Genomic DNA, 26,624 nt, shown 5'->3' with positions numbered 1-26,624 from the left:
CAACTTTTAAGAGAGAAGTAGCTAATTATTTAGGGAGGACAAGTTTGCAGGGCTATGGGGAGACAGCGGGGGAGTGGGATTGATTTGGGTAGCTCGTTTCAAAGAGCTGACACAGACCCGATGAGCCGAATTTCCTCCTTCTGTGCTGTATAGCTGTGCAACTTTCTTCAGCTGAACATCAGCAAGACCGAGGCCCTTCTGATAGGCTCACACCAGCGCTTCCGATCTCAGGCTCTGGCAGCATCAGCCTCCGCGGCTGCACGACCAACCTCACTAAGCCAGTCAGGAACCTGGGTGCCTTGTTTGACCCTTAACTGTCCTTTCTCCCCCACATCCGCACCATGACCGGCACTGCCTACCACCACCTCTGTAAGATTGCCAGACTCCGCCACTGCCTCACCTCTCAGACTGCCGAAACTCTTACCTCGCATTCGTCACATCAAGGTTCGATTATGGAAATTCCTCCTCATTGGCCTTCCCAATTCTTCCCTTCACAAGCTGCAGATCATCCAAAACTCTGCAGCTCATGTACTCTCACACATCAGGCTCCGTGACCCCATCACTCCCACCCTCGCCCGACCCCACTGGCTCCCCATCCCTCAGAGGATCGAGTTCAAGATCCTCGCCCTCACTTTCAAGGCCATCCACGGCCTTGCCTTCTCCTACCTCTCTGACCTGCTGACTCCCTACCAACCTGCCCACTCCCTCCGCTCATCGGGCTCCAGCCTGCTCCATGTCTCCCGCCCGACCCGCCCTACCATCGATGGCCGGGCTTTCAGCCTCTCTGCCCCCACACTCTGGAACTCCATCCCACGGTCCCTTCACCTCGCTTCCTCCCTTGCCTCCTTCAAGGCCGGTCTCAAGACCCTCCTCTTCGATCACGCCTTCTATTACCCCCCCAACTCTCTGCCTTCCCTCACCCCTACCCCACCCCTCCCCCATGCTCAGGTCCTCACCCCTAACTGTCCAGCATCTTGGGACGTCCTCCCGATGTGAAAGGCACTCTATAAATTTAATTTTGTTGCTGTTGTATAATTCTATGATTCCTAATACTGATATCCCTTATTTTGCTGAGCACAAAAACCATCAAAGGGAATGCCAGATGGGCCAGACACTTCCCAACCCCTCCCTTCAAAAGGACATCCAGATGGAGAAGACATACTCCTCCAACCAGCATTAAACATTAACATCACTGTTCTCTTTATCTCAGCCAACTTTTACAGCTCAGGTTCCCACACTCTTAAGCATTAGAGATTTCTAATACATTTATTAGAACATCTCAATTTACATCACTTCTCAGAACTTGGATCCCATTAAAGAGAGCTGTAAAATTATATGCCAGCAGAGACTGAACACTAAACCCCAAATGGTTGCTGAAGATAGAAAGAAGTTGTTTTCCTATAATGCCTTATCACTCAACCCATCGCAAAATGCTTTTCAGGTAATAACTGAGAAGTGTAGTATATTTCTAAGCAAACATAATAATCCTTGCATTTGATATAGCGCCTTATCATATCGTTGAGACATCTCAAAGGGTTTCACTGAATATATTTTAAAGTAAATTAACTGTACATTTTGTGGGCAAAACACAGCAGCCAATTGCATACAAACAGTTTTTTTTTTAAGAAATGGATTATTATCCCCAGAAAGCGATCTGCCAATTGACTAACAACTAGGTTCCGACTTACTGCGAGGTAAACAGAGGCATGTGGAATAAAGAAACAAGCCTTAAGTTACGCCCCGGGTCTCGAACCCGGGTCCTATCGCTTGCGAGGTGAGCGTGCTAACCACTACGGTACAGGAGTCCATAAAAACATGATGCCACAAACATTCATGACCAATTTATCTGCAGGATTGCTGGTCATGGCGTCAAGAGAATCCCTTCACTTTTTAAATAATGCCATGAGATCTTTAACATCCATCTAAACAGGTGGACGGAAATGTGGTTTAATATCTCATGCAAAGGATGCCATCTCTGACATTGCAGCTCTCCCCTAGACTAGACTGTGGTCTCAAAGTCCCATAAAGGGGATACACAGACTGGGGGTAATAATTACTCCCCCAAAAAATACATGACTGTTTTTGGGACATTTCTGTGTGCAAATGGCTGCAAGCTCGGAAGTGTAGTGAATCATGATGAGGATGGAAAGAGAATTTAAACAGATTATCACAATGGGTTGATCAGTTTCGAATGAAGGAAAGTATGAGGTGATTCGTATTGGTAGAATAAACAAGGTAATTGAGTGTATACTGAATGTCAGCATCTTGCAAGGAGCTGAGGAGCAAAGGGGTTTGGGAGTGCACATACATAAGTCATTGAAAGTGGTAGAATAAGATCCAAAGGCTGTAAAGAAAGCCAATAGCGTGCTGGGTTTTATACACAGGGATATTGAGTACAAAAGTAAAGCAATAAAGTTAAGTTTGTATAAATTATTTGTTCGGTAACAACTAGAGCACTATGTCCACTTTTGGGCATCTCACTTCAGGAAAGATGTAAAGGCCTTTGAGGGATGCAGAGGAGGAGGTTTACGAGAATGTTTCCGGGAATGAAGAGCTTCAGTTATGAGGAGAGACAGGAGAAGCTGGGTCTGTTTTCATTGGAGCAGAGAAGGTTGAGGTGGGACCTGATAGAGGTGTACAAAATTATCAGGGGTTTAGTTAGAGTAAATAGGGAGGAGTTAGTTCTACTGATAAGGGAAGTCAGTAACTAGGGGACGAGATAGTCACACGAATAGTGAAAGGAGAACCTAGGAGGAATGTTTCCACCCAGAGTAGGTGGGAAGTGGAATGCTCTGCTGAGTAGGAAGGTGGGAACAGAGTCCATTGTAGCTTTCAAGAGGGAGGTAGACAGCCATTTAAAAGAGAGACTGGCGCAGACTCGATGAGCCAAATGGCCTCCTTCTGAGCAATAGATTTGTACATTCTTATGTTTCTAACCTTCTGATTTAACAGCATGCTGTCTGCCTCAGTTCAACTGGACATTAAAGATTCCATTACACTAATAGAACTGTAGAAATGTACATGACAGAAGGAGGCCATTCTGCCCATCGTGTCGGTGTTGGCTTTTTTTAACGAGAAATTCTATCAGATCTATTTACCTGCATTTTCTCTATATACCCGCCGTTGTCTCCTTTTTTAGCACTCCGGGACGCAGTCTGGCGTGAAGGGCGCTATATAAATGCAAATTGTTGTTTTTAGGTACTTATCTAGTTCTTTTTGAAAGCCAATAGGGATTCAGTTTCAATGACTGCTCCCAGCAGGGCAGACCATGTCCGAACCATTCTTTACTGATTATTTTAAATTAATACCCTCTTGTCGCTGAATATGGGTGTAGAGGGGTAAGGGAAGCAGGGTAGCAGGATGAGACTGCTAAGTCTTGTAGAGAGCAGACACAGGCACAACCTGAATGGCCTCCTTCTGTGCTGAAAAATGCTATGATGCTTCTGGTTTCCTAAACTTTTAGATTAATTGGTTGATCATGTCATGTCTGATTGTGGGACCTTGCTGTGCCACATTCGCCTGCAAAAATCAGTCACTATACTTGACAGCAATAATGAGGAACGTACTTTGAGATGTTTTGGTATCACATATACTATATCATATGCCAGGATAATTACTGTTACACGCCGAGGCTGCGTGGCTATTCAGTCAAAATCCTCAGCTAAAATGGTCTGCAACTTGCATTTATTCAGCCTCGGCTGTACCCACCCTTCAGCTCTGTTGGCCTTAACTCAGAAAGTCGATGCATTATAGATTTTCTGCAAAGAAAGAGGTTGTTTGTGATGGGCCAATTCCACCTTTATCTTTTTGAGTCGTTCTTCTTATTAAGCCTGCTTTGCAGCTCTTATTTAACATCCCAAGGCTTAAAACATTTTATTGCTCAGGTGCTTTGCCGGTTCTCTTTTGAATAATTCTATTGATTGGCCTACTTTGGCCAGCTGCGAGTCTGACGCATGCAGAATCCTATCATTGTGCTTACAAGAATAATACAATAATCTTTGCATTTGATATAGTGACTTAGCACGTTGTTAAGACATCTCAAAGCACTTCACAGAATATATTGTAAAGTGGATTGACTGCGTATTTTGTGGGCGAAATGCGGCTGCCAATTTTGCTTGAGTATCCAAACTAGACATCGTTCCATGTATGCCACCGACACATGGAAATTTCCCGGTGGTCTGAATTAGAATGCGTACTTTCTCTCCAGAGGGACACATCCTGTTCACCTAACTCTGGAGACTATTAGGTACAGTTCGGAAGAGGCAAGGCTTGGGACCCCAGAGTTTGCATTAGAGCAATTGCTAGAATTTAACCAGCTAAAATCATATAGCTTGTCAATGAGGCACTGTCTGGAGGGTTTTCCGCTGCTTATCCAGTTACTCATTAGGGCTTTGACTTGCAGGGACAAAAGGAAGTGAGTGGGGTGAATCCTTCCCCAAGTGACTGTTCATCCACTCCAAGTCCTGCGATGAGCAAGATTGGCTGGTCTGTCAGCAGTGCCCTGGAGACCCCTCTGCCTCAGGAACAACACCGCCACAGAGGACTGACTTGATAACCACATTCCATTGCCAAGCCCATCACCTTGAAGACAGCTCAGCTCCAAATGGACCCCTACATACCCCCCTCCCCACTCTCCATACAAGATAATCACCGGTTGGTCATTTGACATCTGACAAGCATAGGTTTAAGCTCCCACTAGTTGATTAGCAACAACAACAACAAATTACACTTGTATAGCACTCTTCACGTGCTGGAACTCACTGCTTGCAGGAGCTCCCTATAAGCTTCCTGGTGAGCAGCAACACTTAGCAAGATCCAGCCTCAGTATCCATCTGTGGTAATGAAATCCACAGCTAAACAACCCTCTAAGTGAAGAGATCCCTTCCAACCACTTCCTGAGCCTTAGCTTCAGAGATAGGAGAATCTCACGGAGAATCTCACAGTTTTTGATCAGAGCTTAAATGAATGTAACTGGACACTGAGCTCGTACCATAAGACCTGCAAAGTATAATAAGTAACATAATCAATCAAAAGTTGAGAAAAGTAATGAGAATAGAGGAAATAGTTAACTCTATCCTTCAGATAAGACTTTAAGCTGAGGTCCCGTCTGTGCCTGTTCAGGTGGACGTTAACAAAAAAGAGAAGGGAGTTTCTTCCCATGTCCTGCCTAACAAACCCCCCCCCCCCCACACAGGATTGGTCATCTACTTCATAGTTGTTTGTGGGACATTGCTGTCTAAGAACTGGCTGCTGCATTCACCCACAACTACACAGTCACTGCATTTTACAGCAAGTATTATAAAGTGCTTGGAGACGTTGGCATTACATGTGCTTTATTATCCCAATGCAAGGACCAACTCTGCAATCAGTGTGGAATGTGTAGCCAATCCGGCCCATACCAGAATGACTGTACAGCTCTGCTCAAGAAGTACAGCAGGTGCAAAAAAGCTTAAAAAGAACAAGTATGCTCAGCATTGCAGCGCTCAGCCATCAGTCAGAATGCTGAGCAAGTAGATGGTGGTCTTCTCTGAAGGACAACTAGAAATGACAATCTATATATTGTGCCAGTGGTTCAACCTGCCTTTTCCTCTCCACCACTAAGTTGTTACTAACTGAGATAGAGAGAGAGGCCTGTATTGTGCCAGTGTTTATACACTGCCTCCTGCCTTCTCCTCTCCACCTTCCCCTTCAGCTGTTAAAATGAGCCGGAGTGAGGTTTGTAAAGGTTCTCTTACTTCAGAAGACAAGCTAAACAAAATAATCCCGTCAGATCTTGTATATCATGGTGTGCATCATGATCAAAATTTGGGTCAGTCTGGTTCAGTTAGTAGCACTCTTACTTCAAAGTCAGAAAGTCATGGGTTCAATGCCCACATCAGGATTTAGAACTCTAAGCCAGGATGGTTCAACCTTTTGGCTGCTGAGGGCCAGGTGCCCTATTTGAGAAGCGTCCGTGGACCACATAAGCAATATTTCTGTGATTCCCTTCTAGAAACATAACATTAAGGAAACAAGAGGACGTGGGTTTGATTCCCGGGCAGGGCGAAACAATGGGCAAGCTTCCTTACTCCACATGCCTCTGTTTACCTAGCAGTAACTAGGAACTCGGTTGTTAGTCGATTGGTGGATCGCTTTGTCGGGAGTAATAATCCCTCAAAAAACAATTGGTCACTCAATCCACGACTGTTTGTAGGACACTGCTGTGCGCAATTTGGCTGCTGCGTTTCGCCAACAAAATACAGTCAATCCACATTCCAGTATATTCTATGAAGTGCTTTGAGACGTCTTAAGACGTCTAATCCTGTGTTTGAATTGATAAGGCACGATTTCAAATGCAAGGATTATTATTAATAATAATTAATAATCCAGTGTTTGAATTTCACAGAGCTTCACAGAAGTGACCGTGTATTTGTATGCAAACGTGACAACCAATTTGCTCACAGCAAAGTTCCCACAAAGTGCCATGATATGAATGACCAGTTTTATTAGTGTATTGTTGGCTAGACAGCAGAACCCAACCATCAAACAGCAGGACTCTCACTGCACACTGTCACACCACAGCTCCTAACCTCTTAAACTAAATGGAAAGAGCTTTCACTTTTATATTGTCTTATCGCATGAAAGCCTCTCAAAATGCTTCACAATAATTAGCGAATGCAGTGACTTTTTGTTAGGCAAACGCGGTAGCCTTTGAGCACACAGAAAATTCTCACAAACAACCATGCCTGATTTATCTGGAGGACTGTTGCCTAGGACACCTGGAGAACGGTGTCATTAGTTGGGATGGGTATTGCAGGACTTCTGATCTGAGGAATGTAAGCTGCTTCACAATGAGGAAGTGGAATGACTGCACTGGAACACAGAGCTCACTTGAGCACCTGGTCACTAGGCTCAGGCCAGGCTTGCCCTGCTGGAGAGGCCATCCCATCACCCCTTCCTCGGGTGGTCGTGAAGACATGGTTCAGGTCCCATTTTCCTTTGACAACTTGGGGCCTACAAGAGTTTGAGGGGATTGGGGCTTGTCTGCAGGTACAACCCTCATTCCTTAAGTGGAATTTTTCTGTTTTCCACCACATCCCGACTCCTCCGTCCCCCCTGCCACCCCGCGCAGGTCATCTCCTCCAACCTTCACTGCGAGGAGATGCTGGATTTCCTTGAATCCAAGATCAAGGGAATCCGCTCCGCGGTCACTTCCCCTCCAACTTCCACCCACCACCCACCCCTTCCCTCCCACACTCCGACTCCTACCCATCCTCCCCTACACACCTTCGTACCCGTTTCCCCACCCTCTGTCACTGAACTCATCCTATCCCTAAAACCAACCACCTGCTCCCTTGACCCCATCCCCACTCCACTCCTTATCTCCCAGCTCCATTTTCTTGCCCCACACATCACTGACATCATAAACCTGTCCCTCTCCTCTGGCTCTGTCCCCATTCCATTAAAAACTGCCATCATCACGCCCACCCTGAAAAAACCCTCCCTTGATGCGTCGCAGCTATCAAGCTACCGGCCCATCTCCAACCTCCCCTTTCTCTCCAAGGTCTTGGAAAGAGTTGTCGCCTCCCAACTGCGCTCTTTCCTCTCCACCCATTCTCTTTTTGAACCCCTTCAGTCAGGTTTCCGTGCTGCTCATAGCACAGAAACTGCCCTGGTCAAGGTCACCAATGATATCCTGACCATCTGTGACCAGGGCTCCCTCTGTCTCCTCGTCCTCCTCGACCTATCGGCAGCATTCGATACGGTCGACCACGCTATCCTACTCCACCGCTTGTCCTCCCACCTCAACCTTCAAGGCACTGTCCTTGAATGGTTTAGCTCTTACCTTTCCCACCGTCTTCACTTCGTCTCAACGAATGGCTTCTCCTCCACCCCCCGTACTGTCTCATGTGGTGTCCCTCAGGGCTCTGTCCTCGGTCCCCTCCTCTTCACCCTCTATATGCTCCCCCTCGGTGACATCATCCGCAAACATGGGGTTAACTTCCACATGTATGCGGATGACACCCAACTCTACCTTTCCTCCTCTACTCTCAACTCCACGACCACCGATGTCCTGACAGCCTGCCTGTCCGACATCGAGTCCTGGACGAGAGACAACTTTCTTCAGCTCAACGTGCGAAAAACCGAGGCCCTCCTGATTGGCTCACGTCAGCGCCTCCGCACCTCAGGCGCTGACACCATCAGCATCCAAGGCTGCACTCTCCACCTCTCAAAGCCAGTCAGGAACCTCGGCGTTTTGTTCGACCCTGAGCTGTCCTTTCTCCCTCACATCCGCACCACAACTGGCACCGCCTTCCATCACCTCCGGAATATCGCCAGATTACGGCACTACCTCACCCCTCACGCTGCTGAAACCCTGGTTCACGCCTTTGTCACCTCAAGGCTGGACTATGGGAACTCTCTCCTCGCCGGCCTTCCCGCCACCTCCCTCCACAAGCTGCAGGTCATTCAGAACTCTGCAGCTCGTGTACTGTCCCGCACCAGGCTTCGGGACCACATCACTCCCACCCTCGCTCGCCTCCACTGGCTCCCCATCCCCCAGAGGATTGATTTCAAGATCCTCATCCTCACCTACAAGGCCATTCACGGCCTTGCTCCCTCCTACCTCTCCAACCTACTATCCCCCTACCTACCTGCCCGTACCCTCCGTTCCTCTGGCTCCGGTCTGCTCCACGTCCCCCGCCCCAACCGCCCTACTATCGGTGGTCGGGCCTTCAGCCTCTCAGCCCCGAGGCTCTGGAACTCCATCCCCCAGTGCCTTCGCCTTGCTTCCTCCCTTTCCTCCTTCAAGGCCGGTCTCAAAACCTTTCTCTTTGACCGTGCCTTCAGCTCCCCTCTCGACTCTCTTCCTCCTCCTCGCTCCCTCCCTTCCCTCCCCTCACCCTGACCATTTCCCCCCTCCTCTCTCCCTCCCTTCCCTCCCCTCACCCTGACCATTTCCCTCCTGCTCGGGTCATGACCCAACTGTGCAGCGCCTTGGGACGTCCTCCTGACGTGAAAGGCGCTCTATAAATGGAATCTTGTTGTTGTTGTTGTTGTTGTTGTTGGAATGTATTTCAGTCTAATTCAGCTAATGGGGGTGAGCAGGCCTTTTTAAAAAAAATCAGTCTCGGCTCAAGGTCCCAAGTATGGGGCTTAAACCTAAAGAAAAGGGGTGGGGGGGGGAAGAAGAGAAAAAAAAGACGTGTTTCCCTTTTTTCAGACTATACCATTTATATATTTTTTGATGAAGGTGAAAACTGCAGCACTGAAAATGCCACCATTAGTTATAGTGGTGCTTTCCTGCATTCAGTTCACTGACAAGCAACGTATCTGTCAGTCACAGCAACACAAATCCAACTCCAATTCCGCTCAATTAAACCCTCTTCTCATCAGCGATGAATCTGACCGCCTCTGGGGAGTCGGCCACTCCTGCCCACAATTATTCTGATGCAAATCACGTTCAGGTGGGAGGCGAGCACCGGCCACCTCCAGTGATGCCGCCAACTAATCCCTCTGGAAACGGAAATAATGAGAAGTGTCATGGGTGCAACACTCACCTCTGCAGCAAGTAAAGTTTAATGTGACATTAAACCAAGTGTAGTCGCCTGAGATTTGGTCTCTGGGGGGTTTTGAACTCAGAACCCAGTTCCAATTTTTAAATGATTTTTTTTGGTAAATTAGAAAAAGGTCCAGAAGTATGAACGTTAAAGAATGTGAACCTCCCGGGGGATTGTCACCCATCACACTAATTCTTGCCAGGATCCACTAGCTGCCTATCACCGAACAGATTGCTTTCAAGACCCTCATACTCGTCTTCAAATCCCTTCATACCCTGACATCTTCCTGCTTCTCCCACTTGCTTATCCCCCAACCCACTACCTGTTGTGTCCACTTGACTGTCTCCAGCATCCTGCTTGTCCTTTGAACCCTCCTATCCACCATCAGTGACCACGCCTTGAGCCACTACACATGAAACTCTAGAACATTCTTCCTTTATCTCTCTGCCGCTCCTTCCCCATCTTCAGGTCACGCCTGAAGATCTTCCTCTTCGACCGTGCCTATGGTCACCTCCCCCTGGCTCGGCGACTTGCTCAGCCACTGTCAATCACAATCTGGGACGCTACCCTGCATGAAGAGCACTATATAAACGCAAATTGTTATTAGATCAGATATTCAACTCAAGTCTTAAAGGCTAAAACTATTAGATGTAGCAATACAATACAGCAGAACACCATGCACTCACCGACCAGATTTACCACTCCATCACAAACCAGGACTGGGAAAGCGAGATTTCCATTCTATTATTTAATAGTTGCAGTCACATCAAAAATAAAACCATGAAGCACAGCCATGCAGTAAAACCATAAGGTTCCTGAGTGCACTCAGCCTAAGCTACTGCTGCCTTATACCTCACTCAATAGTGAAGGGCAACTTCACTAAATCACTCCCCAGCTTCTCTCGGTGCAGCTCAGGTAGGTCCTAAATAACAAACAGGTGACACATGACTGGAGTGGAAATCCTTTATCCACGAGATCTTCATACAATGAGCATTTGGTAAAAGAGCATCCCTCCCCATGGAATCAGAAATGGCTTCAAAATAGTTTCACGTGTCCTCCATTTGGTGGACATGCTTTCAGCCACTATGTCCCGAAACTCTCCCTCAATTTCTCCGCCTTGCCTGCTCCTTCCCCACCTTCATGTCGCACCTGAAGACTTTCCTCTTTGACTGTGCTTTTGGTCATCTCCCCCCAGTTCGGCGTAGTGCTCCGCTACTGTCAAGCGCTCTGGGACGCTACCCTGCATGAGGGGCGCTATATAAATTGAAGTTGTTGTTGTTGAGATATGGAATGTGTGCTGCCATGCTATTGTCGTTACATTTCTAAATCCAGGCCAGTTATCAGCTGCTCGATATTGTGCTCTTATATTCCATAATTAAAAATCCAATCATTTCACTCATCTACCCAATGCTGACACAAATTGATGACATAACGATATTCTAAAATTAAAAACAAGTTTATTGTTTATTTCTAGACGATCATCCTTTTTTTTGGGTTGAATCATCAATTCAGATGCAAGGTTTCAAAGCATTGAGCTGCTCAAACACCCTTTTCCTTACAATGTCCTGCTTTTCAACATACCTTAGAGCCACTGTCCCTGCAAAGGTGATTCAAGACTTTCTTGTTAGTCATTAACATCAACAGCAGGAGACTTGGGATGGTTCCTGATATGTCAATAGGTCAAAGTTGTCTAATTAGAACTGTTATCACTGAGAATTTGGCTACTGTTCCAGCCAGTTAATAACTCACTCACCAATTACATCTTGGATAATAATCCTTTTTTTTGTCTTAACACAGAGTCGAAATGCCTCAAAGCGCTTTCACAGGATTCACCGTCATATTTTGTAGCTAATTTGCACACAGCAAACTTCCACAATAATAATTACTGAATTTTTTGATATAACAGCCTATCAACAACAACAACAAAATTACATTTGTATAACGTCTTTCACGTCAGGAGGACATCCCAAGGTGCTGGACAGACAGAGTTACGCACCCAAACTGAGGGTCGGGGTAGGGAAGTGGGGAGGGCAGGGGGGGAAAGCAAGGAGATTGAAAGCACGGTCGAAGAGGAGGGTCTTGAGGTGGGACCTGAAGGTGGCAAAGGAGGGGGCGAGATGGAGTTCCAGAGGGTGGGTGCAGAGCGGCGGATAGTGGGGCGAGCAAGGCAGGGGACATGAAGCAGGCCGAAGCCCGCTGAGCGGAGGGAGCGAACAGGATGGTAGGGGGTTAGGAGGTCGGAGAGGTGGGGGGAGCAAGACCATGCAGGGCTTTGAAGATGAGGACCAGCATCTTGAACTGTATCCTCTGTGTGATGGGAAGCCAGTGGAGTTGGCGAGGATGGGGCTGATAGGGTCACAGAGCCTGGTGCGGGATAGGACACGGGCTGCAGAGATCTGGATGATCTGCAGCCTGTGGAGGGAGGAGTTGGGGAGGCCGACAAGCAGGGAGTTTGCATAGTCGAGCCTCGATGTAATGAAGACGTGTATGAGGGTTTCAGCGGCCTGCAGTATGAGACAGTGTCGGATGTCTCAAAGCGCTTCACAGAATATACTGTAAAGTAAATTGGCTGTATATTTTGTGAGCGAAACACGGCAGCGAATTGCACACAGCAGCGTCCCACAAACAGTCATGAACTGACAATAGCCGTGAAGTGATTGAGCAATTTCTCTGAAGAGGTTTCTCCCGGTGTGCTGACCCCAGATTGCCCAAACTCATTAGTCATTCACCTCATGGGTGTTTGTATTGCAGAAAAAAAAATACAAAATAACCTACAAGAGACAATTACCATGCAAGGTGGTAATCATAATACTTAATAATAATAATCCTTACATTTGATACAGCGCCTTATCACATCATTGAGACATTTCAAATTTTAAAATACTTTGTGAGATTTTCAAAGTGCTATAAATGCAAGATTCTCTTCTTTCTTTACCCTTTACAGAGGAAACATACTGTACTGATTCGCCCTTTATTAGTCATTCTCACTGTTGTAACAAGAGAGGACTTGTTGGTGTCACTCAGTTTATCCCTGTAGTTTATGGCAGCTGATTGGAGTAGGAGCTAAATTTAAATCTGCAGCCGGGGACATGGAAGCGACCATTTTCCGAGCCAAGAGCAGTGAGCTCACAGCCTCCCTGGAGCAGGCAACTTGTGTGGAATTCCTTGAGCGGTGATTTCATGAAAGAGAATCGAGCTGCTCCAGATTTTTTTGGTGTCTGACACGTGCGGAAACCCATCACCGTGCTTAAGAGTCTCCAAACCCATCTGAGAATTCCAAGCATCCCACCTACACATGGAAATCCAGAGACAGATTATTGGAATGGAATGCGCACTCTCTCCCTGGAGGGACACATCCTGCTTACCTAATTCCGGAGAGTATTAGGTGCAGGTTGGCAAGAGCCACAGCTTGGGGACCTCAGAGTTGTGCATTGAGGTAAGTGCTGGAGTCTAACCAGTTAAACCGCGTAGCTTGCCATTGATATCACTGTCTGGCAAGCTTTCCTGCAGCTTGTCCAGCTAGGACCACCCTAGTCATTAGTGCTTTGGCTTGCTCGGTTAATGGGAGCTGAAAGAGAGGATTCCCTGGCCTCACAGTCGGAGTAGGATGACTACCTACCTCCCTGCTCCAGACAAATTTCCTTGCAGTGTTGCGATTGGGAAAGGAAGCATGAAAGACGTTAAATAAATGCATTTTATTGTGTTGTTGAGAAGAAGAGGGGCTAGATTAATAAAATATCAGCAAAACACAGAAATATTTTATGTTCATAGCATCAGTGTTATTGGAACACACTGTCCAGACAGCCACAGATGCAGAATCAATGTGACATTTTCAAAATGTAGATGGACAGACAGATACTGTAGAAGCTGGGAAAATTGGATGAAAATATCTGCCATAATCTGGAACAGGCTCAAAGGCTGAATGGTCTCCTGAGTGATTGCCTGCATAGATTTATAACGTCACCTCTGCTCCCAACAAATGCCAACAGCTCCCAGTAAGGGCCCAGTGGTAATTAATCCCAACACCTGTCATACATTGGAAGCGTGATGATAAGAACATGCTAGGCTCTCCTGAGCTGTTCTATTTGTAACCTGAGAGCCCAAAGCAGAAATATTCACATAAGTTGAATATCTTGGGTGTCAGCCTGGCTCAGTCTGTAACACTCTCACCCCTGGGTCAGAAGATTGGGGGTTCAAGGCCTACATTGGGACTTTGAACTCATAGTCTAGGTTGACATTCAAGTGCAATGTTGGGGAAGTGCTACATTGTTAACAGTGCCAACAATCCCCCAGATAAAATCTGTTAATTCATGGTTGTTTCTGGGACATTGCTGTGTGCAAAGTGGCTGCCCCTTTCGCCTACAAATACACAGTCACTTTACAGAAAAATTCTGTTAAGAAATTTGAGACGTCTCAACGATATAAGGTATTACACCAAAGACAAGGATTATTATTGGATCTCAGCCCTTCAAAAAAAAACTGTGGATTCCAAGCAGGAAAGAAGTGAGGAGAAATGTAAGGTTCTTATCCAAAGGTACAATAATGCTTGTATTTGATGTAGTACCTTATCAGGTCGTTGAAACATCTCAAAGTGCTTTCATTTTTTTTTGGAGGGATTATTACCCCGATCCGCCAATCGACTAACAACTGAGTTCCTAATTACTACTAGGTAAACAGAGGCGTGTGGAGTAAGGAAAGTTGTTGAAGGTTTCGTCCTGCCAGGGAATCTACCCAGGTCCTCTTGCTTGCGAGGCAAGTGCTCTAACGATAACCAATATGCTAAATGACTCCATAGTAAAGTCAAATAGACAGATTAAAAAAAGGTTTTGTAAGTGGGAGAAGGAATTTTATGGAGTTACAGAGAGCAGTGGCCACTCATAGTTGCTGAAGATTGAGACAATTTAGTGGGATACAAGAAGTGGGAAACAAGCAGTAAGCCAAAGCTAGAGGAGTGAAGGGCACTGCAGATGTAAGGAGGGGTAGGTCGTAAAGGAAACTGATGATAACATACCCAAGAGTGCTTGATGTAGAGACTCGGTAACAAATAGAGGAACACAATCGCATTGACCAGCAACAACATCGCTCACCCTAATCAGCACTAAAATTCACTCACGTAAATCCATAACACAGGAGGAGGCCATTTGATCGACTGTATTAGTGTTCGTGTTTGCTCCACCAATTATACATCTATCCTAATCCCATTTTGCTCTTATTTCCCCCATATTGAAACAAAAATAAATCACTTTACAAAGAGGAATATTATTGTATATCAGCAAAAATGAAGGGAGATAGAAAACAACAGCAGCTTGCAGTTATACAGTGCTCACGTAGGAGAGCATCTACAAATGCATCTCCGAATGCTAAAAAAATGAACAGGCGGCACATATACGAGGACCACTCAAAGAATGTGGGTTGACTGATTTATGGCGCATGAAATCGAGTGGAACACTGGTGTGAGTAGGGATACAGAAGGCAGTTCAAAAGCAGTTATGCAAATGCGCCATAACATGAGGGATTAGAACGGAATGTCAATCCTACCTCGAGTTGTTATGGTAAAAGATTGCCTAAAAGGAATGCTTTTATTACAGCACTACTCATTTCAGAAAGCTCATGCGTACAGCATTAACAGGGAGGAAAGGCAGACTTGGAGGGAGAGCGTGCCTGCTGCTGCGTTCCGACAGCAATCTGTCACTTCTGGGCTTCAAGTGCTCTGCAAGGCTGCATTGCTTAGGTCGGATGTTCTCAGGAAAACAGCTGAAAAAGATATGAACAGTTCGCCCCAATAGGACACCCAATATAAAGTAGTGGATTCACTCTGAGCGACAACAGCAGGACTCTAAAATATTCCCTGCTGTATTCCATTACCATTCCAACTGGAACTCTCCTCTTAGTTACTGCTGCATTTACTAAAATTTGGCCAGTAATTTTGCACTGGGCAAAATTAGAATGGAGCTTTTTTCAACTTTGGCTGCCGCATTCATCCACAAAACACAGTCACTGCACTTCATAGTATAATCTATATTCTGTGAAGCCTTTGGGGTGTCCTCTCGACTTGAAAGGCACGAGTTGAAACATAAGGATTATTATTATTAGCTTTCCAGAGGATTATAGTCCAACACTTTGAGTAAAGTTATTTTCTGAGACAGAAAGAGAAGAATATTCACAACCAATAGCTGCAGGACTGCCCATGATACTTAAACTAGCCACCAGCTCCATCTGCCTAATTCAATTTTAAGGTCAAACCTCCAAAGTAACGCAGTTTCTCTCTCTCTTTACAATCCCGTTATTGATCCTGCCTCCATACATCACACTCACTCAGCTTCTTAATTAAATTAACACATGTTCCCAGAGGGAGGCTTTCCAGTGCTACAGTATCTGAAGTCCCCATGGGAATCAGCAGAACACACAGGCAAGATCTTGCTTGATCATATTTGAATGACTGCACAGCCAACAATGCAGCACTGTCAGACCAGCACTGATTGTCAACTGAGCATTTGAGACATAAATCCCAGAACCATAGATTTATCACACAGAAGGAGGCTATTCAATCCACCATGCCTGTGCTGGCTCTTTTAAAGAACAATCCTTTCAGTCCCATTTTGCCCACAAAATACATAGTCAATCCACTTTACAATATATTCTGTGAAGCGTTTTGAGACGTCTCAACGACGTGATAACGCCCTATCTCAAATGCAAGGATTACTATTATTTCTTCTCCATACCCCTGTAGTTAATTCATTTTTAGGTATCTCTTTAGGTATCTGTCCAGTTCCCTTTTGTAAAGCTAATATGGTTCTACATCTCCTGGCATGGTATTCCATATCTTAACCACTTTGTGGAAAACTAGACCCCAGCACAAGTCGGTTGGTATCAGAAGGTTGTCGGTTCAAGGCCCACACAAAGACTTGAGCTCGCAGTCCAGGTTAACTCTATGATTCAATAATTCACTGCTGCATTATTAGAGGTTATACTTTTAATTATTATTTAAACAAAGGAAAGGGAGATGGATTGTGTCCTGGTCAATAGTCTGCCAGAGTAATCAGTTAGTAACCTCATGGCTGTTAATAATAATCCTTACATTTGATACAGCATCTTTTACATCAGGAGGTTTTCTCAAAGAGGTTTATTGGATATACTGTAAAATGAAGTGACTGAATTTTGTAGGTGAACGTGGCATCCAATTTGCACACAGACTTTTTTTTACAAATTAGACAATTTGTAAATTTGTAAATTTAATTTTGTAAATTTAAATTTGTAAACTTAAACATTTTACAAATCAGACAATTTGTCCACAGACAGCCTTGAAATGAGTGAGCAATTTTATTTGGGGGATTGTTAGCCAGAACACAAGGAGAAACTCCCTTCTCTTGGCCACAGGATCTTTAATATCCACCTGAACAAGCAGGTGGAACCTTTGTTTAATGTCTGAAGGACGGCACCTCAAACAATGTAGTACACTTAACCGAGCCTTCAGCTCCTCTCTCGACTCTCTTCCCCCTCCTCGCTCCCTCCCTTCCCTCCCCTCACCCTGACCATTTCCCCCCTCCTCGCTCCCTCCCTTCCCTCCCCTCACCCTGACCATTTCCCCCCTGCTCGGGTCATGACCCAACTGTGCAGCGCCTTGGGACGTCCTCCTGACGTGAAAGGCGCTTTATAAATGGAATCTTGTTGTTGTTGTTGTTGTTGTTACACCCCAGCATGGCCTTGGAGTATCAGCCTAGACTGTGAACTCAAAATCCGAATGTGGGGCTTGAACCCACAAATTTCTGACTCAGATATAATACTACTTCAAATCGAGTCAGACTTCCAACAGCGCCTTGGGACGTCCTGCGAACGTGAAAGGCGTTTTACAAATGTAATTTTGTTGTTGTGTATGGTGTACTCCAAAACACAGTCACACTTAACAATAATTGCTGTAAAGCGTTTGGAGGCGTTCCAAAGTACAATGCTCTATAATAAGTTCCTTCTTATCCACTGTAGAAATATCCTCAGTTCTATTCTGCAATAGCGTTGCCATAGTATTGACCCCATCACAAACTGAAGACACTGTGTGAATCAAGTGCCAGGATAAACTAGTAATGTGGTGCTCTGAAGCCAGTCACAAACACTGCTGTAGATTATTTATTACCGCAATCTATTTATCCACCACACCTCATTACAACAGCTCATGAGTAATCCGGTGGATTGGCATTAATAGGCACTTTTAAATCCTTTTTAAGAATTTCAGATTTCAGTTTATTTTAATATGCTGGGCGAATGTGAAATGTAAACTAATTTCAAATTATCAACACGTGTTCAAGCAGAATCATCTGCAAAAGCTTGTAGTCTCTGATCATGTCAGGTCGATGCTTTAATATGGGAGGCAGAGGGAGGAGGTGAAATCAGGAACTCATTAAAATACTATATTCCCGGCGCAAGAAACACAACCGCTCACTGCCTTGTTGAAGCAAGGAAGGGCTGGTGGCTGAATCAGATCAGTCGCCGACTTAGCACTAAATAAGAAAGATTTCTGGTGTCAGGCAAGGCCTTAAGGAAGTTTCCTCACTCCACATACAGTAAGTAGAAACTGGTTGCAAGTTGATTGATGGATCGCTTTCCGGTAGTAATAATCCCTTCAAATAAAATAATAATAATTTGGTCATTCAATCCATGACTGTTTGTTTGTGGGACACTGCTGTGCACAATTGGCTGCCGCTTTTCACCCACAAAATATACAGTCAATTCACTTTACAGTATATTCTGTGAAGCGCTTTGAGACGTCTCAAAGACGAGTTAAGGCACTATATCAAATGCAAGGATTGTTATTATTATTATGCTTAGCCATAAATTTGAAACCGTTCAACTCCTTTTTCTGCAACCTTTAAAAGTAGATCAGATTGTGGACCTTGGGGATAGGAATCATTTTTCAATTTCCCCACATGAGAAAATACAATTAGTTTCTACCCAATAATCAAATCAAGCATCACAGTAAGAAACTTGCATTTCAACTGTGCCTGTATAAAAACACTTCTTACTGCTGTATATTAATTGCTTTCTGTAGATAAATGTTGCCTTTTATGCACACAACATAAATGCCAGAAATATCGATAAGCTGGATGGCCAATTAGTCGGGAGGATTGTTGTACAGCACACTCAGAAAGTCTCCCTTCTCTTTTCTAAATGGATCATGGGTTCTTTATCATTCAGCTAAAGGCAGACAGGACCTCAAATCACAGAACTCTAACAATGCGGTACTTCCCCCTAATGCTGCACTGGAGGGTCAGCCAACATTGAGCTCAAAGTCTCGACATGGGGCTTGAACCCATAATGTGATCGAGGTGAGTCAGGCTGATGCATGATTCTATAGATAGAGACCATGCAGGGCTGAACACTGACTCTCGTGAGTGAAGGAGACAGCAGTTTCTGTGATGAGCTAATTCAGCATTGCTCCAGATTTCCTCTCCAGTGGACACACTTCATGCTGGAATGTGATGGCCCTCTGGCATCTTGTTGGCAGTCTGGTTATGGGGTTGATGCTTCACAACACGACTTGCACTTGTAATCTAGGCAGACACCCAGCGTTGGCCTGAGAGGGCAGTGCTTTGCTGCCCTCTCAGGCCAATGCTGATGGCCAAATGAGACATGAAAACAAGATCCTGTCCGCCTGTTCTGGCAATTCCCAGCAAAGTTAAAGATGAAGTGGAACTGAAAAGCCACCATTTGGAAGCCTGTGTAATTTACTTAGAACACGAGTGAGGCATGATACAGAGATCTATCCCAGGATGGCAGAGAGAGAGAGAGAGAGACACACACATACACACAATAAACTACATGAAAGTTTGACCTTAAAATGAATTAAGCAGATGGAGCGAGTGCCTGTGGTATGCAGCATGCATAGAGCTGGATCTATTGGGTGTGAATATCCCTCGTCTTTCTGAACAGAGAGCAGCTGAGAGCGTGAGTGTTCAGCAGGCAGCGACTGAGTAACGAGGTCAAAATTATCCTGAAGGAAACAAATACTGAGGATCAGGGGACCATTAGAGGAATTAAAGGAAAAGAAAAACAAAATGCAGGCAAAAGATAATAAATATTAACTATTCTAACAATAATGAATAGCTTAGCTTTGCTAGCATTACATAACGTGCTAAAGACACAAGGGGTTCTCACTTGTGGCCTCTCGTAAATACAGACAAAATGGCACTTGCTTAGCGGTGAAGTGTAACTTTACTGGGATGTTACCAGAGATGTGTGGATATAGCTGTCAAGAAAGATTGGATAGGTCGGAGCTTTTCTCTCCGGATTTGAGATGATTGAGAGGTGACCTGATAGCGGGGTTAGTTGGATGTTAACAGGCTGTTCTCACTTTTTGCGAGTCCATTAACCAGAGGACATAAATAAGATAGCCAGTAATAGATCTAATAGGGAGTTCAGGAGGAACTTCTTCACATGGAGGGTGGTGAGGTTTTGGAACTCACTGACAAGAGGCAGTGGTTGAAGCAAAAAGCATCAATGTATTTAAGAGGTTATTTGATTCATACATTACTGAACAGAGTAGTCGTAACAAGAATAATCCTTGCATTTGATATTGCTACTCTAACAATAATGAGACGTCTCAAAGCAATTCACAGGATATAGTGTAAGGTAAATTGACTGTATTTTGTGGCAAAGCTGGCAGCCAATTGTACACAGCAGCGTCCCACAAACAGTGATGGAATGAGTGATCAATATTATTTCGGGGATTGTTGGCCAGAACACTGGGAGAGGGAAACTTCCTTCTCCTTTCAAATGGTGTTATGGGACCTTTAACGTCCACCTGAACAGATAAACGGGACCTTGGTTTAATGTCTCTTCTGAAAGACGGCACCTCCGAAAATGCAACCCCCACCCCAGGACTGCATTGGAGCGTCAGCTTAGACTGTGTGATTCCAAGCCCCAAGTTGGGACTTGAACCCACAACCTTCTGACTCAGAGGCGAGAGTGCTACCACTGCACCAGGCTGACAGTTGGACTGAATGGCCCGTTTCCATGCTGTAAAGTTCTATGTAATTCTGTAATTCAAGGTGGACTCATGGGCACTGTCAACAAGAACAAAAACAACTAATTACACTTATATAGCGCCTTTCACGTCGGATGGATGTCACAAGGCGCTGAACAGTTTGCATGAAAACCCTTTCACCATGTGGCTGAGCTGTTCAGAACCACAGGAAGGCTACGCTGACGTTTCTTAAAACAACAGGAATGAGAGGGAGGGAATGATGTCTCCGCAGTTTCACTGAGTGGGGGAGGCAGGGAGAGGGGAAGGCAGGGAGAGGGCTCCGCTGTTTCACTTAGGGGAAGGGAGGAAGGCAGGAACATGTAAACATACCTCATAGAAGAATGGACGACCGAGTCGTACCTCTCCGCTTCCTCCTTCCCAGTGACTTGTAGCTTGGGCCGTGCTGGCTCTTGAGTCCTGTCAGCCTCCAGCTCCTGCTCCAGGGAAGAGCTGGTGCTGCCCTCCCTGCTGATGTTGCTGCTCCGGGCCGGGCTGTTGTCAGCCGAGGCCCGGCCCGGCGAGTCCGTGTTCTGTTTCAGGGTCTGCAATTTGGCCAACGGGATGATGTCGCAGTTCTGGGGCCGGTGCCAGACTGTCCGCTGGGTGGTGGCATTGTAATAGTAAAAGCGGGACGTGTTGGGGTCGAAGAGCTCCCACCACTGGTTCTCGTTGGTACGTTTTATGCGGACACCGGAAGGCGGATCCCACACACATTCCCCAGTGATCAGGTTGGCGTACATGCGCTCCCGAGTGCGAGGCTCGATGATCTCCACCCATTCCAGCCTGTAGAGTGGGAAGAAAAGACAGCATATTAAGTGACTTTCCCTTTAAATGTACAGAAGAAAAATCCACTTTATAGTGTATGCTGTGAAGCGTTTTGAGACGTCTCAACGACATGATAAGGTGCTATATCAAATGGATCTTTCTAATAATAATAATCCTTGCATCACTGCTCACTGACTATAATCTGTGTCCGTCTGCATCGAGTGAGGATAGTAAAAACATTTCAGGTGCACAAGTACATGTAGGGTTATGTCATGTATCTCAAGCCGTCATAAGGTGGATCTGATCCAGACAAGTACAGGATTGGAAGGAAAGACACACAAACACACAGAAACAGAAGAGAGACCCACATTCACACATAGCTGGTATCCACACTGTTTTCATATTCACACAGGGGCTGGTCTCAATCAGTGTGGATGTCAGGCTCTCCATATTTTATGCTCATCAGAGTGAAGGATGTCAGGATCATGGAAAACTTTACAGTATATTTGATGAAGTGCTTTGAGACGTCTCAAAGAAGTGTTAAGGAGCTATATCAAGGCTTATTTTATAAAACTCCCATATGGGCACTCAGTACTGGCTCAGTTGCAGCACTCTCGCCTCTGAGCCAGAAGGTTGTGGGTTCAAATCCCACGTTGGGACTTAAACTCACATAGTCTAAGAAGATAGTCCAATGCATTGCTGAACAGCAGGCCCATCTGCCTGTTCAGGTGGATCTTAGGGGGACCCCATGGCACTATTCAAAAAGAGAAGAGTTTCTCTTGGTATCCTGGCCAACAATCCCCCAAATAAAATCGGTCATTTCATTTCATGGCTGTTTGTGGGACTTTGCTGTGCACAACAGTTCTTTGTGGTTATATAATCTAAAGTACCAGCCTTCAGATGGGAGGTTCAACCTGTCTGCCTGTTCTTCAGATACACATAAAAGTTCATCGGACACTATTAGAAAAGATAATTTTTTTTGGATATCCAGGCTAACGTTGAATTGATTATTCACTTCATGGCTGTTAAGTCTTATTTTGCTAGGTGCAAACTGGCTGCTGCGTTGCCTCTAAACACAGTTGATATATTCATAGAATCATAGAATATTACAGCACAGAAGGAGGCCATTCGGCCCATCGTGCCTGTGCCAGCTCTTTGGAAGAGCTACCCAATGAGTCCCACTCCCCTGCTCTTTCCCCATAACCCTGCAAATTTTTCCTTTTCAAGTACCTATCTAATTCCCTTTTGAAAGTTGTTATTGAATCTGTTTCCACCACCCTTTCAGACAGTGCATTCCACCATAACAACCCTATGTGTAAAGACAATTCTCCTGATCTCCCCTCTGATTTTTTTACCAATTATCTTAAATCTATGTGCTATGATTGCGGCCAGTCGAAACGTATGCATGTGAATCTCTTTGAGACCTTTATAGGATTATTATTTATTTGGGTGCCTCAGGCACAGAGCCTTTTAACATGACGTAGGCCGTACGATTAAAGAACTTCACAAGCAGTGCTCAAAAGGCATCAATGTTTTACCTATCAGAAGGTCAATGGGTGTGTGCCTGGTGTGAGCAGTCATACACTGCCAAAGGGTAACAGGCCAAAGTTCACATCTGTGACACCCTTCCACCCCTGGAGGCAGTTTCGCCTAAAGAGATCATTTATGTTGACAAGACAGAAGCCATACTCTTTGGCTCCCATTAACTTATTTTCTCCTGCGGCTCTGACTTCCCCAGCCTTTCCCCAAGACTTACCAAACCTGTACGTAATCTAGGCACCAGGTTCAATCCACAGCTTTCCTTCCTCCCTCACATTCGGTTTGTAACCAAGACCGCTTTCTTCCACCTCTGACTGTACCTCACACCGAATGCAGCCAAAACCCTCAGCCATGCCTTTGTCACCTCCCTCCTCGCTCTGGTCTCCCCACCTCCACTATCCACAAAATCCTACTCCAAAACTCCGCCACCCATATACTCATCCGTTCTAAACTCCGCACCACATCACACCAGTCCTCGCCTGGCTACAATGGCTCCCTATCACAGAACGGATCGACTTCAAGATCCTCTCTAAGCGAGAGGACCGGAGTTCGATTCTCGGCAGGGAGAAATACTGGGCAAGTTTCCTTACTCCTTACTCCACGGTTTACCTAGCAGTAAGTAGGAACCCGGTTGTGAGTCGATTGGCGGATCGCTTTTCCGGGGGTAATAATTCCTTTTTTAAAAATATCACTCAATCCACGATTGTTTGTGGGACACTGCCTGTGCATTTGAATGCCACATTGCACCCACAAAATATACAGTTAATTCACTTTACAGTAAATTCTGTGAGGTGCTTTGAGACATCTCGAAGACATGATAAGGCACAATACCAAATGCAAGGATTATTATTATGATTCTATGATTTTCGGCTCCTTATGATAATTTGAACACACACATTGTATCTTCCCCTACTCCCCCACATCTCTATTAAAGACTTTTTTTTAATATAGAAAAATAATGAATTGTAAGTTTTCTCTTTCCCCAGCTCCTCCGAATTCATGTGGCATGAATTCCTCAGCTCATTACAAGGCAGATACAGGTGATTCAGGTGCAGACTTTCCAGCAGTGAGAAATGAATGACACACTTATTAGGCAGTAAAGCTCCCTGAAATTCCCGGCTGGAATATTCATCAGTGCCATATAACAACTTGCATATTCCTGCCCTTTATGCACATACATTCGGGAGAAGTGCTGTCAAAGCAGATGAAACATTTTGCACCAAATTAACAACCACTGAGTCAGCTGGTAACAAACATTAAAGTGCTCTGTGTTCAAGCAGCAATCTTTCTGATTGAGATTTTGCTTTTAGCCAGCGGATCGATCGAAGCACGGAGCCAATTAACAAAATGAATTAAAAAAAACCTAGATAGAGCAAAATCACACTAGCAAGGATACGTCCACTTGGGTTTAATAATAATCCTTGCATTTGATATAGTGCCTTTTCATGTCATTGAGAAGTCTCAAAGCCCTTCATTGAGTATACCGTAAAGTGAATTGACTGTATTTTTTTGTGGGCAAAACGCAGTAGCCAATTGCACACAGCAATGTCAAACAGTTGTGGATTAAGTGACCAAATTATTATGGCTTGGGCATGATATTGCCGCGTTTCACCCACAAAATATACAGTCAATTCACTTTGCAGTATATTCTGTGAAGCACTTTGAAACGTCTCCAGCCTGCTCCACATCCCCCGCCCGGTCCGCCCCACCAACAGCGGTTGGGCTTTCAGCCTCTTTGCCCATACCTTTTGGATCTCCATTCCACAGTCCCTTCACCTTGCTCCCTTCCCTTGCCTCCTTCAAGGTACGTCTCAAGACCCTCCTCGTCGACCGCGCCTTCGGCCACCCTCCTATCCCTACCATCCCTGCCCTCCCTCCCGTCCTGATACCAATCCCCAGCTTGGGTCCAAATCCCTGACTGTCCAGCAGCTTGAGACATTCTCCCAACGTGAAAGGCGCTATACAAATGTAATTTGTTGTTGTCTCGAGATTATTATTAGTATTACTATTGATTGGAAAGCATAAATAAAATATTTTTCCCTATACTACCAATGTCAAGGGAGAAAAAAAGAATTAAGGCAAAGAGTCCAGCAATATAAGATAATAATACGAATAAATAATAATCCTTGCATTTGATATAGCGGCTTCTCACATTGTTGAGAAGTCTTAAAGTGCTTCAGAGGATATACTGTAAAGTGATTGACAGTAAAGTATTTTGTGGGCAAAAACATGACAGCCAATTCCACACAGCAGTGTCCCTCAAACAGTGATGGATTGAGTGACCAAATTTTTTTGGGAGGGATTTATTAACCCTGAAAAGCAATCCAGCCAAACGACTAACAACCAGCCTCCTACTCACTTCTAGGTAAACAGAGGCGTGTGGAGTAAGAAAACTTGCTTGAGGTTTCACCCCGCCCGGAAATCCTCACTTGCGAGGCAAGCGCACTATCCACTTTGCTATGGGTCTCCACATGTGAAGGGAGCAGCCCTGCTGTCTCCAGAGAAGATTCTTGACCTCCTCCACAAACAGTGAAGTACTCCTGCTGACAGTGACTGGACTGTTTTAGGAAAACTCTCAATGAACTGGAAACAGTCCATCAGATAAATTCAATTTGGAGGCTATTTGGTCCTCCTCCTCAAATCTCCTCTGTTTTGCTGTGCCTTCAGTTAGTATCCTCAAACACTCTTCTTCCCACCTCGATGTCTGATCCACCATATCTGTCTACAGTGCTTTGAGAAGTTATCCTAAGTGAAAGGCACTGCATATATGAGCAACTTCTTATTAAAATGATAAATTAAGGAAGTGCACTAATACTAGCATGCTAAAATGTACTTGTGCTACAATTTCAGAAAATTAATATTCCACCTACTCTTTCAATATTAATATTTTGAAACCAATTACTTCTTTTGTGTTGCACATTTTGTTAGTAAACTAACTTAAAGCGGCATTTTATAGCTTTATAAATTGTTAATTAGATAATTTACTGCTCTGCTGGGGTTGGTGAAGCTCTCTGCTCTCCCTCTGGCTTTATTAAAAGGCTTGAGGAAAGCAAGAGATTAGAAAAATAAAACCCATTCGGATAATCAAGTAGTTTCCCAACGGAACAGTAGTTTTGACCTTCTGTTGGCGATTTGGTTTGTGTTGAAAGTGCCTATTATTCACTGGCAAACTTTCTATACTGAGCTGTGCCTCAGATCAGGAATAGTAAAGCAGTTGGAGAGCATTTTGGATAGGATCCAGAATAACTGCCCTCGAAACTTCCTGTCCATCTTGAACAAAGTCTCGATCTATCAACCATTTTATGTACTGCATAGACCTGCCTCATCATCAGGCTGACAGACCTCGGCTTAATGTCTCATCCAGAAGATGAAACAGGATGAAACGTTGGGCAAGTTTCCTTACTCCACATGCTTCTATTTACCAAGCTGTAAGTAGGAACCTGGTTGTTAGTCGATTGGTGGATTGTTTTTCCGAGGGTAATAATCCTTCCAAAAAATAATTTTAAAAATTTGGTCACTGAATCCATGACCGTTTGTGGGACAATGCTGTGGTAATTGGCTGCTGCGTTTCGCCCACAAAATACAGTCAATTCACTTTACAGTATTTTCTGTAAAGTGCTTTCCAGTTCTTCTAGCTAACACAGCTATCCTGATGACAGGATGTAGGTAAGTATCCCACATCATCCCATCCAAATATGCTAATAGTCCGTCTCCCTTCCCCCCCACACTGCACCAACCTCTCAAGACCCTCCTCTTCGAACGCACCT

At 45.0% G+C, this 26,624-nt stretch overlaps 1 protein-coding gene across 1 annotated transcript in view; it reads right to left on the bottom strand.

The window, feature by feature from the left end:
* Positions 1 to 26,624, bottom strand: part of arhgap39 (Rho GTPase activating protein 39) — a 159,404-nt gene that overhangs the window by 84,789 nt on the left and 47,991 nt on the right. The window contains exon 2 of the mRNA XM_007895064.2: positions 20,884 to 21,336. Coding sequence (XP_007893255.1) covers positions 20,884 to 21,336 — 453 coding nt within the window. The remainder of the gene's footprint in view (positions 1 to 20,883; positions 21,337 to 26,624) is intronic.

This window comes from Callorhinchus milii, unplaced genomic scaffold, assembly GCF_018977255.1.
Source record: "Callorhinchus milii isolate IMCB2004 unplaced genomic scaffold, IMCB_Cmil_1.0 Scaffold2, whole genome shotgun sequence".
In the NCBI taxonomy this organism is placed as follows: Eukaryota; Metazoa; Chordata; class Chondrichthyes; order Chimaeriformes; family Callorhinchidae; genus Callorhinchus; species Callorhinchus milii.
The sequence above is the reverse complement of the archived record's forward strand: the minus strand, read 5'-3'. Positions and strand labels throughout refer to the sequence as shown.